At 39.8% G+C, this 13669-nt stretch overlaps 1 protein-coding gene across 1 annotated transcript in view; it reads left to right on the forward strand.

The window, feature by feature from the left end:
* The window catches only part of LOC115579627 (neural-cadherin), a 330871-nt gene that overhangs the window by 106974 nt on the left and 210228 nt on the right, over nucleotides 1-13669 (forward strand). Inside the window, exons 4-6 of the mRNA XM_030413177.1 lie at nucleotides 1186-1390; nucleotides 8053-8164; nucleotides 12690-12939. Of these exons, the coding sequence (XP_030269037.1) occupies nucleotides 1186-1390; nucleotides 8053-8164; nucleotides 12690-12939 (567 nt within the window). The remainder of the gene's footprint in view (nucleotides 1-1185; nucleotides 1391-8052; nucleotides 8165-12689; nucleotides 12940-13669) is intronic.

Below are 13669 nucleotides of genomic sequence, written 5' to 3' on the forward strand. Positions count from 1 at the left end.
TATATAGTTGTTAGTTATTAGTGGCATAGAAAAAAATCACAATTAAAATGTTGAATTAATAGATAATTATATTTATTTTATATTGATTCAAAGAAATAGTTTCAAACCAAAATGAGAAGGTATCTCTGAACTGAACAGAATTCAGAAAAAAAGTTAATAGGACAGATTTCCGTTGTGTCAGTCTTTGTACTGAGGTCTTTATGCCCTGAAGCCACGACTCCACCACCTGGTTGCTGCTTGTACCTGATTACTTCAGATTAAAATGTAGACAGATGCAAAGTGTCTGTAACACCAAGTACTTTTACCAAGATGTACTCAGCTAAAGTACTTGTACTTGTTGTGTTTTCATGTTTAATTTCAGTTCACAGTTTAACACTTCATGTTCCTCTGAACAGTTCTGCTGCATTTAGCTCCATTGTAAGCTGTTAGCTCTCTCAGCAGAAAGATGTTAGCTATGATTGCTGTAAGCTCTCATGCTGCAGGTCTTGAAACAAATGGCATTATGTTGTTCCCACTCAGAAAATGTAAACAGACAACGACAAATGATAAATTGAAATATCTACGATAGAGCAACTCTTCTCCTGCTGTTACCATAGTTACTTCTCTCTCCACAGCGCTGTGTTATCACTGGTTATAATAACTTGCTGGCATATCAGCACAAGAGGTAATGTTGTGAGAATTGTTAAGACGTAATGGTCCATCTATCCCATAAACAGCTGGCTGGCATGACCTTTCCAAAAAACTGCGCTGGTTAAACCAGGAGACTACTGAAAATCCGTATTGATAATGTAAGGAGGATAGCTAGTGGCTAGAGAATAGTGAACAAGCAGCAAGCAAGCAGCAGAGTCTTGCTTTGTGTGGCAGTAAAGCACCACATGAGCAAACTGTCTCGTGTGTTTACCTGGCTCTACTGATAGGGCTCTGTAGAGACCACCGGTGCCCGATTAATCGGAGCACCCTCAACATATACAAATATTGCTGTTTGCAGGGCACAGTGCAAACGCAAAGCAGAACCTAAAACAAAAGCCTCACGAGTTCTTCAGTTCAAGTTACCAGTTACCACTCAAACACACAAAAAGATTTTGAAAAAAAAAAACGTAACCATGCAGATAAATGTATATTCTGCTCTCCCCTACCCAACCTGGTTTTTCAAATCTAATGGTTTACTTTTCTCTTTCTCCCTAGCTTCCTGGTCACACCTGCTGTGTCCTTCCAGAAGAAACCAATTGGTTACAGCCTTCTCATCAATCCCAGTAGTCTCTTCTCCATCACAGCAGAGACTGGTGAAATCAGCCTGACCCGCCCTATCGACTACGAGGGTGACCAGCATCGCTACCTGCTATTGGTGCGAGCCAGCGAGGGCCTGGACAGCATGAGCAGTGCAGCTGAGGTTGGTGTGTGTGTATGAACTTGTGTGTGTTATGTGTGTGTGTTTGTGTCGTGTGTGTCACATGTCTTACCTTTTAATTATAATGTTTATTTTTGACTATTATTATTGTATTTTATAATATTATTGTCATTTGGCTGCTGTGGCAAACACATTTCTCAATTTTTGGGGCAATAAAGGAATACTGATTCTGATTCTGATTTTTCTTTCATATTTAATGACTGAATGGTCTTCAACGCTCTGTCATCACACGGTTGTCTTGTCACATCTGACAGTGAGTACAGAATACTGCAAACAACATCAGTTTTATAAGTCTTCAAATTAACAAGTCTTTCACCAGAAAGGTGATGTCATTTTACTTGATAGTCATGCAGCACAGCTGACTTTGATCTGCTGTATTACAAGCTATTGTTACTTACTTCTCAGGTAGAAATGTTGAACCAGTGTAGTTATAGTTAGCTGGAGAATGCTGTGGAATTGTGGGTTAGGGTTAGGGTGGTTTAAGTCTCAAAGTATGAGTATTGTCTTTAGTCGAAACCAAAAATACTTGTCTGTCTGCAGTAAGTGCTCTGGAATTGTCAATGACTTCCTCATTTCATCAGGAAGTGAAAGAACAGCGGCTGACTGCTGTAGGCATCAATGCATCTGGTCTTGTTTCCATCATTATTCTGGCTTCGGGCTAAAAGATGTCCTGCTGAACCATCTGTCCTCAGCTGCTCCTCTCTGGGATCTGGGACTACAGAGCACTAAAAACCTGTATGGAGAGAAAGAGGTGGAGACTTACAGGGTGATTACTACATTCAGTAGGTGAGAAGAGAGATAAAGGGAAAGGGAAAGAATAAAAGAAAGGAATTAGCAGTGAGTTGTGTGCCCTCATCTGCCCACACTGTTTCCCTGGGTAGCCTCAGCCCATGACTGTCCTCTGGAGCCTGGGTAAGCTTTTTCATCATCCGAAAGTACAGTCCCATCTGCAGTGAAAAGCCAGCGCCTTGTTGACACTGCAACCCCCTTCCCCACAGCCGCCTATAACAGAAACAATGCTGTGTGTGTGCGCCCAACACTGAACACAATTCAATTCGATTCAAACTGTATTTATCCCCACAGGGCAATTCAGTTCACATGCATGCAATGCACTGCTTTAAAGTGAAACTCTCGCCTAATTTTTTTTGTGAATGGTGTAAAAGCATAATTGCGATGAAAGAGGCACTTTTAAGATTTACCATATTTTCGTTTTTTGGGTCAAACTCATTTTCAATGGGAGTGCTATGGGCACTTTTAAGATAGTATCAAAATCACTATTTTTAAAACACTAAGAAGGCTCGAAACCACATGAAACATTGCTCGTAGTATCACCAGGGTCTCTACACATGAACACAAGCATTGAAAACATTGTGTACACAGAATTTACTAAAGAGAAAGTTTTTGAACAACTCATGTTAGCAGTTGCTTGTTCCGCCAGCCGCCATCCTGCCAGCCATGACATACAATTTCCGAATGCGACATAACTTGGAGGCGAGTTAAGGTGGAACGCTACTGTCTTCCGGCAACAACTATCCACATGATATCTCATGTGACTTTTCCGGCTTTTTATTTTAGTAGTGTTTCTTATATGAGGCTCCTTTTTCAACTTCAAGGTTGATATTGTTTTTCACTAATGACAAAACAACAAAATATTCATGCATTTATATGGAACTAAGCTTTAGGAGTGGTCCAGCTTTAATTTTGAGATCATTTTTGGTTTTGCATTAGAAAAAAGTGAAGTTGTGTCACAGAATACTTTGATATGGTGCTTTAAACAGAAAAAAAAAAGTTTGTGGTACTGTTTCAAACATTTAAATGGCCAGAGGTGAGTGTTTAGCATCCTGCGTTTAGCGGTAGGAAGAATGTTTTGTAGGCTAATCGTAATCGTCGGGAAACATTTTACATATGCTCTGTACTTTATATTGGCTTTAATGCCCTCGTTCTTGCTTTTCGCTGCCTCTTGAACAGGATGACAGAATCATTCATTACATCACATTTAAACAATTGCGAGGATAATGGACGGCTGAGTGGCTTCAACAAAGCATAAGTAGTTTATTAATATAGTGAATGGTTGCGATATGGCATTAGACGCCACAATCAACTGTTTAAGTATTCAGTCTTTTTACACCTCAACTGTTTAATTAACAATAGTTTACATGGTATCTTTTTTAAGATGTTCATTTGGCCAACCAACCTCTTAACTGAACACAAACACTAAAATCATCCAGCTCTACCTAACAGTTCCTTTACTCCAGTGCTCCATACTGCTTCAGGTGATTGATAGTACAGTAGGTTCTTTGCCACCATTTTAGCAAACAGACTTGATGCCATTAGAATAAACTGTGGTGATATACAATTGACTTTATCATATTTCTTTGTTTTTTTGCGGTGACACAACAAAAGTGAAATGGATACTCCACTCATTGAGTGATTCTAACTCTTTTATCTTTAGAGAGAAAAGAGTGACAACATGTGTTTATTGGCTTCAATGACAAATAGAAATGGATATAGGCCTATATGTGTTTTGAGGCAAGTAGCCTGTCAGTTAATGGAGGTTAATTAGTGAATGTAATTCTGAGACAAAGACAAGACAAAGTGTAGGGTTACATTTGAACAGCATTTATTTGTGGAAAACCACAAGTTAATGAATGTAATTAAGCGCAATAGTCACTGCACAGGTGAGGCTTAACATTCACATCATTTCTCATGACCAGCCCTTTAATACTACCGCTTTTCAAATAGGAACTCACATTGAGATTAGCATCTCTTTAACAAGGAGGACCTTGCCAAGACAGGGTCAAATATCAGTGTAAAGGATCCGGAGAAGATGGTCGTCCAATACCCAACCTAAAACTAACTTCACTGCGTTTTTACTCTTCTCTGACCACTCCTTAAGCTTGAGTTTTAAAGAGCATCTTTCTTTTTACATGGCCGGACCATTTAGAGAATTCAATCAGTGATCCAATGGGCCTCACTCAGATGGTGAGAATAGTAAAGCAATGGTTGTGTTGGTTCCCACATACAGTAACGGAGAAATCGGGCTGCTTTGTTTACCTTCCATATGTTTGTATCACATGTAGCATTAGACTGGGTGTTAATGCAGTCACATTATTTTTTTATGCTAAACACTTGTGACTGTAATGACAGTACTGCAAAATCCATGGCATTCCACGTGACAATAGTGACAGAGATGAAACTGGGATATTCCCCACCCCTACTGCAGGCTAATGGTAATAATACAGGTGTTGTGTGTGAGAGTACATAGAATTCAGTTTGACTCTGTTCATCAGATGTGTTTGTGGGTGTAGCTGAACTGGTAAAATTCTTCCAGAAAAATTGGTCAGAAAAAAGAAAAAATAATAAACCTTACATATGCTGCAGTATACCTCACACTAGCACATTCTAACATACTGCCAACAACATAACAACAACATTGAGTCATGGGCTAGGGAAGAACAAGAACAAAAATACCCCTGTCATTTATTAAAACTCAGTCTATGAAGCTGCGTCCTCATAACTGCAAAACACTTCTCCTCAGTAATTAAAAAACAACCAAAACAAAAGAGACTTTCTCTGGATAAAATACACCATTTTGTTGTAAGTCACTAAAGGAGGGTGTGGATCTTCAGTAATTTCCCTCCACAGTGGCAAACATGCAATAGTCAGCATCTTCCATCGGTGCATTCACATGGAAATAAAACACAGCTTAAAAGAGCTCTTGTGCAATAGGCTGCACAAATACGTCCAGAAAGATTTGAGGCATATGTTTTTTTTACAGGCTGCTAAAGGATAATGAGAGAAATTATATGAACATTTCAAATTAAGTTACTTTTTAAGGAGCTGTGTAAGCTTAACTAACGGAGCACATGCTATTCTGAGTGAAACATAAATCAAAATGTTTTCACAAAGGAGTCCACAGATGAGATCCATTTGAGGTCCTTGATATTTAAAGCCTTGACAAATGTGGTCACACAAAAATAACCAGACATCTTCCCTGTATGTTCTCTGGCTTTAGAGTGTATTGTTACTTAACTGGGTGTTGAGCTACTCATGTAGTATATGTGTTCCAGGAAGCTCAGATCTAAGACTACTGCCTGTCTCGTGCATTCTTGTTTGTCCTGGTATAGTAGTTCCACCCACAAAGGGATTTTACCCATTTGTCATTTTTACTTTATAAGATAAACATTCATTTATGTAGTTTTCATTTCAGAAATGAAAAACAAGCTATATCCATTCTTCCATCTGAATGCAGCAAATTTCGACAACCAGTGTCCAACTGCAGGCATTAGTGTTGGAGTCGTGTGTCGACTTGCAGAACACCAATAACATGGCTTCTAACAAACATGGAGTGGAATTAAAACTCTCCTTCTCTATTTTTAAATATAAAGATACTGTCAGCCCTGACTGGGTTCTCCTTGTCAATCCCTGAGCCTTTCTTGCCCTGAGGCTGGCATATATTACATAAGACTTGCCCTCTTGAGATTGGCATACAGCCCCAAATAAAAATACAACATGACAACCTTTGACCATGCCAAAATATATACTTTTCCTTAAGCATTTTGGCTGTATGCATAATATTTAATTTTAGAATTCAAGAATGCAGCTGTCCTGGGAGAATGTGTATGCATCATAATTGCCTCCTTTTCTTTAAGCCAGTGCATCATTATTTAGGTGTTCTATTTCTCCCTATTTCTATTGTTAGAGTTTAAAATAGTATCAGTCTTGGATAGCAAAATTGATGTTATTTGTTTTCCAATGAAGAAGTAATGCCATCACTTCAACTTGTGTAGCTGTCTTTTTCTGCTTTTGATTTTATTCTGCTTTTCAGAAATCTGTCTCCGTCTGCCAAAATAGCTAACAGAGGTGGTATATTTGTGTGGATGGGAGTCACTGAGCATGACTTTAATTTGCAGGTAGTTTCCAAGTTTCTCCCTCCAGGAGTGATAGCTCATCGGCACCATTAGTTACCTAACCAGCCCGAGACCTGCCTGCAGCTGAGTGTGCATGCTTTTGCCCATGTCTGTGTACGTGTGTGTTTGAGCTCATCTTGCTTTATTACAGCTGACTTCACCTCTCTTCTCATTCAATCTTGCTTTTCCTTAGCCTCGTTCTTATATGTTGCCAAAGCCTTTGCCATTTCCTCATTTCCTGTCATCCTGGCACATACGCTTGCTCACTCTGGCATGCATTTCCACACACACATATATACACACACAGCCAAACAAAGATTACACTGACTGGCAAACACAAACAAATCACCTCAGGGAGTTGACATGGTCAGGTTTTATTTTGTTGTCCAGTGCTTCGAAGCTGATCTTTGCTGAAGGATTAACTGATATTACAGAACTTCATCTTACCTACCAGGACGTAATACCAATGGTATTTACACAGTTTGTGTGTGTGTGTGTGTATTACAGAGTGATCTGTATTGTTAGTGTGTATAGCGTTGTGTTTATATGGAAGAGAGGAAATGGGGCTGGGGGTCAGAGAGGCTTGCCTGCCAGCCCATGTCTGTATTTATTCCTCTTGAATGCTGCAAGCAGGCAGTCAACATCTGCTAGAAGATGCTGTGTTTGCCTTCATGTCCCTAATGAACTGAACAGCGTTACAATGTTTTATGCACGCACACGCACGCATGCATGCACACACACACACACACACACAGACACACACCCGGACACACGCACACAGACACACACGCTCACACCACACAAATACATCTTTGCACACTGATCCACACTCATTTGTTAGCTCAGGGCTTCTGAAAAACTGCAATAGATTGCATTCTCCACTGATCTGCTGAAGCGACCATGGTGCCGACTCTGCTGCAGCTCCCTCACTGAGGAGCAGTACATAAACCAGAGGGATCAGGGTCAGGGCACACCTTTGGGGAGGGTTGGTACGGGGCTTTCTTTTGGTTAGGGATAGGGTTAATTTGGGTTACACGCAGATGAAAACGACTCTGGACCGAAAGAAAACCAATTCTGGTTGTTGCCTGAAGTAGTAATCCCAGATTTAAATTTTCATAACAGCAACACAGTATGACTTCTAATCTCCAGCCTTTCCACTTGTGATTGCCTGGACAGTTTTAGCACACGTAGATACAGTAACAGCATCCCAGAAACATTTATTCATGTGTAGTTCAGAAATGCAGAAACTAGATATGCATTTGTATTCTTTAAAAAATATATTTTCTTCTGTTTCTTTCTGTTAAGTTAAATGTATTTTATATTTCCAAAACGTTGTCATGTTAATGTTAAAGAAAGTTTAATTACTTTAAAAACAGATACAAATTATCACACTATGTCAATACCTTCAAGATTTCATTTTCACTGGTTTTGATGACTACATGGGACAGGGATTTTCTTTTCTTTCTTTTTTTTCTTTTTTTTATACTTTATTAATCCCAGAGGGGAAATTATTCTCTGCATTTGACCCATCACTAGCTGCATATATATTGTAAGTACACACACACTGCAAGCTAGGAGCAGTGGGCTGCTGTGACAGTGCCACATTTTGAGTGAGAAGTCTGTTTTATAAAGGTTACCTTTATTCATGTACTCATGCCACCCAATATTTCTTTTGACTCCCTCTGTGTCTCTCTCCATCTTTCAATATCCTCCCCTTCGCTCCTCACTTCTCAGGTGCGTGTTGTCATTGTTGATGAAAACGACTGTGTTCCAGAGTTCCTCCAGTCCATCTACAGCAAGGATGGTGTACCAGAGACTGTGACTACAGCAACCTCCCTGCTACAAGGTGAGACATGGGGGAACATCTCAAAAGCTCCCCATCATGGTCAACCACCTATTAGTCTGTCCTGGACAACATCACTGAGTGCAATGCTTTATTTCTACCTTGAAACGGCATAAAATGACCCAGGACTCAGAGCAAAATAAAAGTGGCTGTGCTTTTTAACATTCATGTGTTTTGACTGGACAGGAGCCTGAGTTGGTACTTGTCAGCACTGGCAGTGGTAAAGTCACGGGCACTTCTATCAGTGTAGCTGCTCTAGATACTCCTTTTCTGTAACAACCCAATTTCGACACAGGGATCTCCTATGTTTTCATCCTATGTTAGGAAATGGTAATGATAACCTTGGTGGGTATAACTTATCACAATTTGATCTGTCACAGTGTGACTTAACACTGAGAAACCCAGTCCTATTTAGGTTCTGACAGACTGCCAACAAAACTGACAGCAAAGCATTTCACACTTCTCCCTCCCTCTACACTCTGCTCAAGATTACTCTGGTAGCCACATGCTTTTTAAAATGAATGTTATATCTTAATGTGTTTAAATATTGATCAGAAGTGCATGACAAATAGAACAAAATGTCCCCCCTCAACATCATTCTGTTTACAGCTCACAACAAAGTGTTTAAAATGAAATAAACATGTTTACTTACTGTAGGATAAAATGAAACCACCAACAGAAAAATGTAATGAGTATTGACAAGAACAAAATGCAGGCAAATGTAACACCACATGAAGTGCGTAAATTATTAATGACTGCAGTTACAACACCTCGGTGGAAGTGCTCATAAGCTTCAGCTGCAGGCAGAAAACTTTAAGGTCGGATTCACATTACAAAGCTTGGTTGTTTATATACTTGTGCCACAACCAATCATCCTCACTGCTACCATTATCACCATCACCAAGGAGATAAGGTACATGCAAAAAGTTTACAAAGAGTTACTGTGTCACACTAAATAACAGAACAGCTGTGACCTGTAAAACACAGTATATCCTGAGAAAATAGTCATGTCGTCTTTACGGTTGTAAAGTGAGTGAGTGAGTGAATAAGGGAGGAAGTAAATGAGTGAACATCGGAGTGAGATGTACAGTGTAGGAGGCGCAGCAGGCGCCATCAACTGCTGCCAACACCAGGTGCACCATGGGAGGCGAGAAGTTTCACCCTGCTGTGCTGCTGCTGTGTGTGTGCCCACCCATGTGCATGCACGCGTTCGCACGTCAGCGTTGGCAGAGGGTTGTCTGTACTTTTTAGACTATCATTGGTAAAAGCAAAGACAAACCAAAAAAAGAAAACAGATGCCAGGTAAAAATCTATGAGGAGTTTCTAATATTAAGATTAAAAATCTTTTTCTTTTCAATAACAGGCTGCCTGTTAATTGTATCTGAAACAGTAGTGAAAGTGCATCCCACTCATTTCTGTAACCCTCGGTTGGGAGAGTGTGGGCCCAAAAGCGGACATTGATGCTTGAAGTAGGTTACAAGGTAATTTATTGATTTCTGAGTGTGTAGAGGTGGAGGTGTGGTAGCTCACGTCAGCGCTGGTGGTAGCGTGGTGAATTGAGACGCAGGTGAGCACAGAGCAAGGCAGCTGGCTGCAGAGGTGCGGAGAGCTGGATGGCTAGAGCTGCAAACACTGGAAGTCTGCCTGCTGGTAAACACTGGTTGTAGAGAGAACACCGGAAAATGTTAGATCTCCAAGAGAGCAAAATAAACTAGAAGTCATAAAAAACGACGATCTAACTTGAGCCATGTACCACATCGAACTGGTGAAATCATCTGGCAGCAGGCAGCATGGAAGGCAGGGCTTTATCAGAAGGTGCTGACCTGCTGCAGGTGAGCGCATGACAGCAGCTTCGGTACTGGAGAGCTCCGCCCAGCCTCTCACTGCACCTCTGCAAGCGCAACAGAAAAAAGAAAACACAACAAGAACCAAAGTATCCACTACAGAATATGACCCAACTTGACACATTTCCAGGGTTTCAATATTCAAATTTGAACACAGGTAATTAACTTTTAAACATAATGGGTTGAAAATGCCTCACAGAAGGTGCACCTTTGCCAAAATCATGTCTGTTTTTTTCCCCATTAAATTTCCAATATATATTTTTTTAAATTCTTAACTGCATGTTATGACAAATAAATATAATTATAGTTCGAGTTCTGTGTGCAGTTGTAACCAAACTGCACAACCTTCCGAAATAAAGTCGTGATTTTTCCACTTACTTGATTAAATGGGTTAAAAGGCACAGTGTTAAAGTAAATGAGCAGGGAGAAATAGGCATCCGGCATCGTTTTGCTAAATCATTTGCTGGTAATCCTATAATCAGTTCCATCGTGAGAGTGGAAAAATGTGTACTTTGCCATGTTGGGAAAAAAAACTATACCAAGCAAGCCAATTATCTTGCTTTCTGTAGAGATCTGAGGCTCCAACAGTTTCCATCTTCAGTACAAAATCATTAAATGCCAGAAAGACATGTGAGATGCAGCCAGAAATGTACTGAGCCCCCATGTAGTGATGCCATCACAACAATGCTGATTCAAGATACTGATAAATTCATGCTCAAATGGTGCTCTGAAGAGTACAAATCTGTACTTAGTAAATTAGATATTGACACGTGTTTGGCTACTGCATGGGATCGGACTCTAGACAGTAGCACTGCAGTTTGTTGTCTACCCTTCGGCATTGGATGGGAGGTTATTTATCATTTTACAGCAGCAAAAAAGCTGCATTTCAGCTGCAGTTCAGAAAAATGCCAGTCCTCATAACTGAGACTGTAATGCTGGATAAACACACACAAATTCACTTTGGCCAACTTGCAAGGCTGACATCAATCTAAATAACAAAACTTACAAACACCAAAGTGAGTAACATAGAAAAGTGGGACCAATTCCAGACAAAAATTGACATTTCCACGCCTGATTGATGCAGTTTGGGGTTGTGTATTGCAATGTCTTCCATGCTAAATAGAAGGCAACGTGACTCCAACAGCTGAAAACAGTTTCTCTATATGTAGGAGAAACTGTTTTCAGCTGTAAAGTGCTTATGACAATTCAATGATGAAACATTGAATGTACTTAACACTTTTGACAGTGCATCCGTTTTATGCTGTGCATTTACCTGAACAAACAGGTGAACACAGCTTGTTAAAACATTCCCATGCTTGATTTTTCACCTCAACAGTACTGTAAAGCTGAATTTAATTAGTGTTCCTGTTCTTAATAATGGGATGCTCTTCTCTTCGTTGCAGCTCAACGTTGTGGTTTAGATGCAGTTGATTTTAGTTTAGTTTGATGGTTGACAAGCATTTTCTTTATTACCACAAAATTTTCAAATAAATGAATTAATTAATGAATTAATATATTCCACGTAAGATACTGAAATAAATCATGTGAAGGAACACTTACAGTTTATGAATCTTCTTTGGAACTGAGATATTTTATTTGGTATGCGGTCTGTTGGTTGAAGTAAACGTTGTGTGTTTGTGCCTTTATTCATGTGCATGGCTTTCTTGTGTTTGTTTTTGTGTGTGTATGGGCACATGAGCCAAATGCAAGGTAAGGTGGATTGGGGAATCGAGAGTTTGATGTTGAAATGACTTGTTAGCGGAAAATATGCTTATTCAAATCCCTGGTGGTCTTTTCGGTTTTAGCAAGGCAATCAATTTGTGGCCAAGCAAGTTCTGGCTCCATGGATTCCCAATGTGTGATGCAGAAACGAAAATGTTGCAAAATGACATACCTCTCAGTTGCATGCTGTGCAAATAATACTAACTCCCATTCTGTTATAGAATTGAACATTTAAGTCAGCATCACTTCCCTTTTCATACTTCATTCACACATAAGAAGTGGATATCCTGCGCTGAAGATAATTTGCACAAGCAACAATACTCAGCTCTAATCTTAATAAGAGAACAGATTGCACTTTCTTATTTGATTCAGCTGCTACTTTTCTCTGTCACGCTGACTGAAATCAGTCTGCTTTATTGGCATAAAACTACATTTGTTGCAAGTAATTAATAATGGGTGACTTAAGAAAAAAAAAATTGGGACAAATAAGGAAACAGTAAAAAATAGAACATGTAAGTATTAACTGTTTTTGTACAGCTTTTACTGAAGAATATGTCTGAGAGATTGTGTAGGAAAACCTAAATTAAACACTTTTATCACATTTAGCACACTTTTAATATATGTTGTTTACCCTTACCTTGTACTGGAATGGGCTTTGACTTTGCAAATAAACAGATACATTCACCCATGCATCAATGCCTAAAAAAAAAGTGTGTGCGTGTGTGTGTGTGTGTCTCACAGTTTTGCTCTTGTGTTTTGAGAATGAAGATCACCCATAAGCAATATAACATTCTTTTATAGCTACTTCATTCAATTTGAATATACCACCAGAGTGTATGCATTCAATAAATAACACACAGCTTATAAGGGAAAGATTGGAATGTATGTCGCTCTACTTTTGTCTATGTCTAGTCCCACTAACCTTTTTATCCCCTTTCCCCTATCTCTGTTCTCATCTCTAGTGTCAGCCAATGACTGCGACTCAGAGGAGAATGCAGAGTTGACCTATTACACCCTGAGTCCAGACTTCACCATTTCCCCTCATGGAACCATTTTCCCTTTGGGGCCTCTGGACTACGAAAGGCCCAATCACCTGTATGAATTTGTAGTGATGGCAGTTGACAAGGGGGAGGTCCCTCGCACTGGCACAACTACAGTGCGAATTCGAATGGCTAACGTCAATGATGAGGCACCCGAGTTCTCTCAACACATGTAAGTAAGACTCAAGCTTATAAACTCCAGATTGTCAAACAGTTGTTGAGAGGAAAAAAAAACACAATTGAAAGAGGTTTTAAAACCTGGGGTTAGTTTTAACTGCTACAAGTACCCTTATTCTGTGTTGGATTCTTCCATGCTTATAGTAAGAAGGTCATTCTGGTGAGCTGACCACATGATAGCTCCGTGTTATGTGGGAGTACCTCAGCTGTCAGCGGCATTGCCCAAAACTCTCTGAATTGGAAAGCATTGTTGCAGACAAACAATTTGGGTCAGATTATCTAGGTTAAGTTCTTTGGTGTGCCAGGATTATTCAACTAGGTTAGTCTGCAGACATTTGCATATTTACTATTCTCACTTCTTAGCCGCTACATACTGTTGGGTTTTCAGATGTGGGCAGAGGAAATGGGTTCCCATATAATTACCTCTGAGGTTATGCCTTAAGTGGTGTCTGTTTGCCTGTCAGTCGGTGGGTTTGCAGGATTACACAACAACTGCTCAACGGATTTCCATCAAACATGGATGGAGAATGGGTATCATCCCACAAAAAGGGTTGATGACCTTTTTGCTGGATAAAGGGAAGGATCCAGGATATTTTCTCACTTTCTTTAACATTGCATAAAGACATTTTTGTTTGTTTGTTTCTCTGGAAATAATGCATGGATCTTGATGAAAAAAGCAGATGTATTTAGGTGGCTGGCATCTATGAGTGGGTACAATTGGTGCA

The sequence above is a fragment of the Sparus aurata genome, chromosome 4, assembly GCF_900880675.1.
Source record: "Sparus aurata chromosome 4, fSpaAur1.1, whole genome shotgun sequence".
NCBI lineage: Eukaryota > Metazoa > Chordata > Actinopteri > Spariformes > Sparidae > Sparus > Sparus aurata.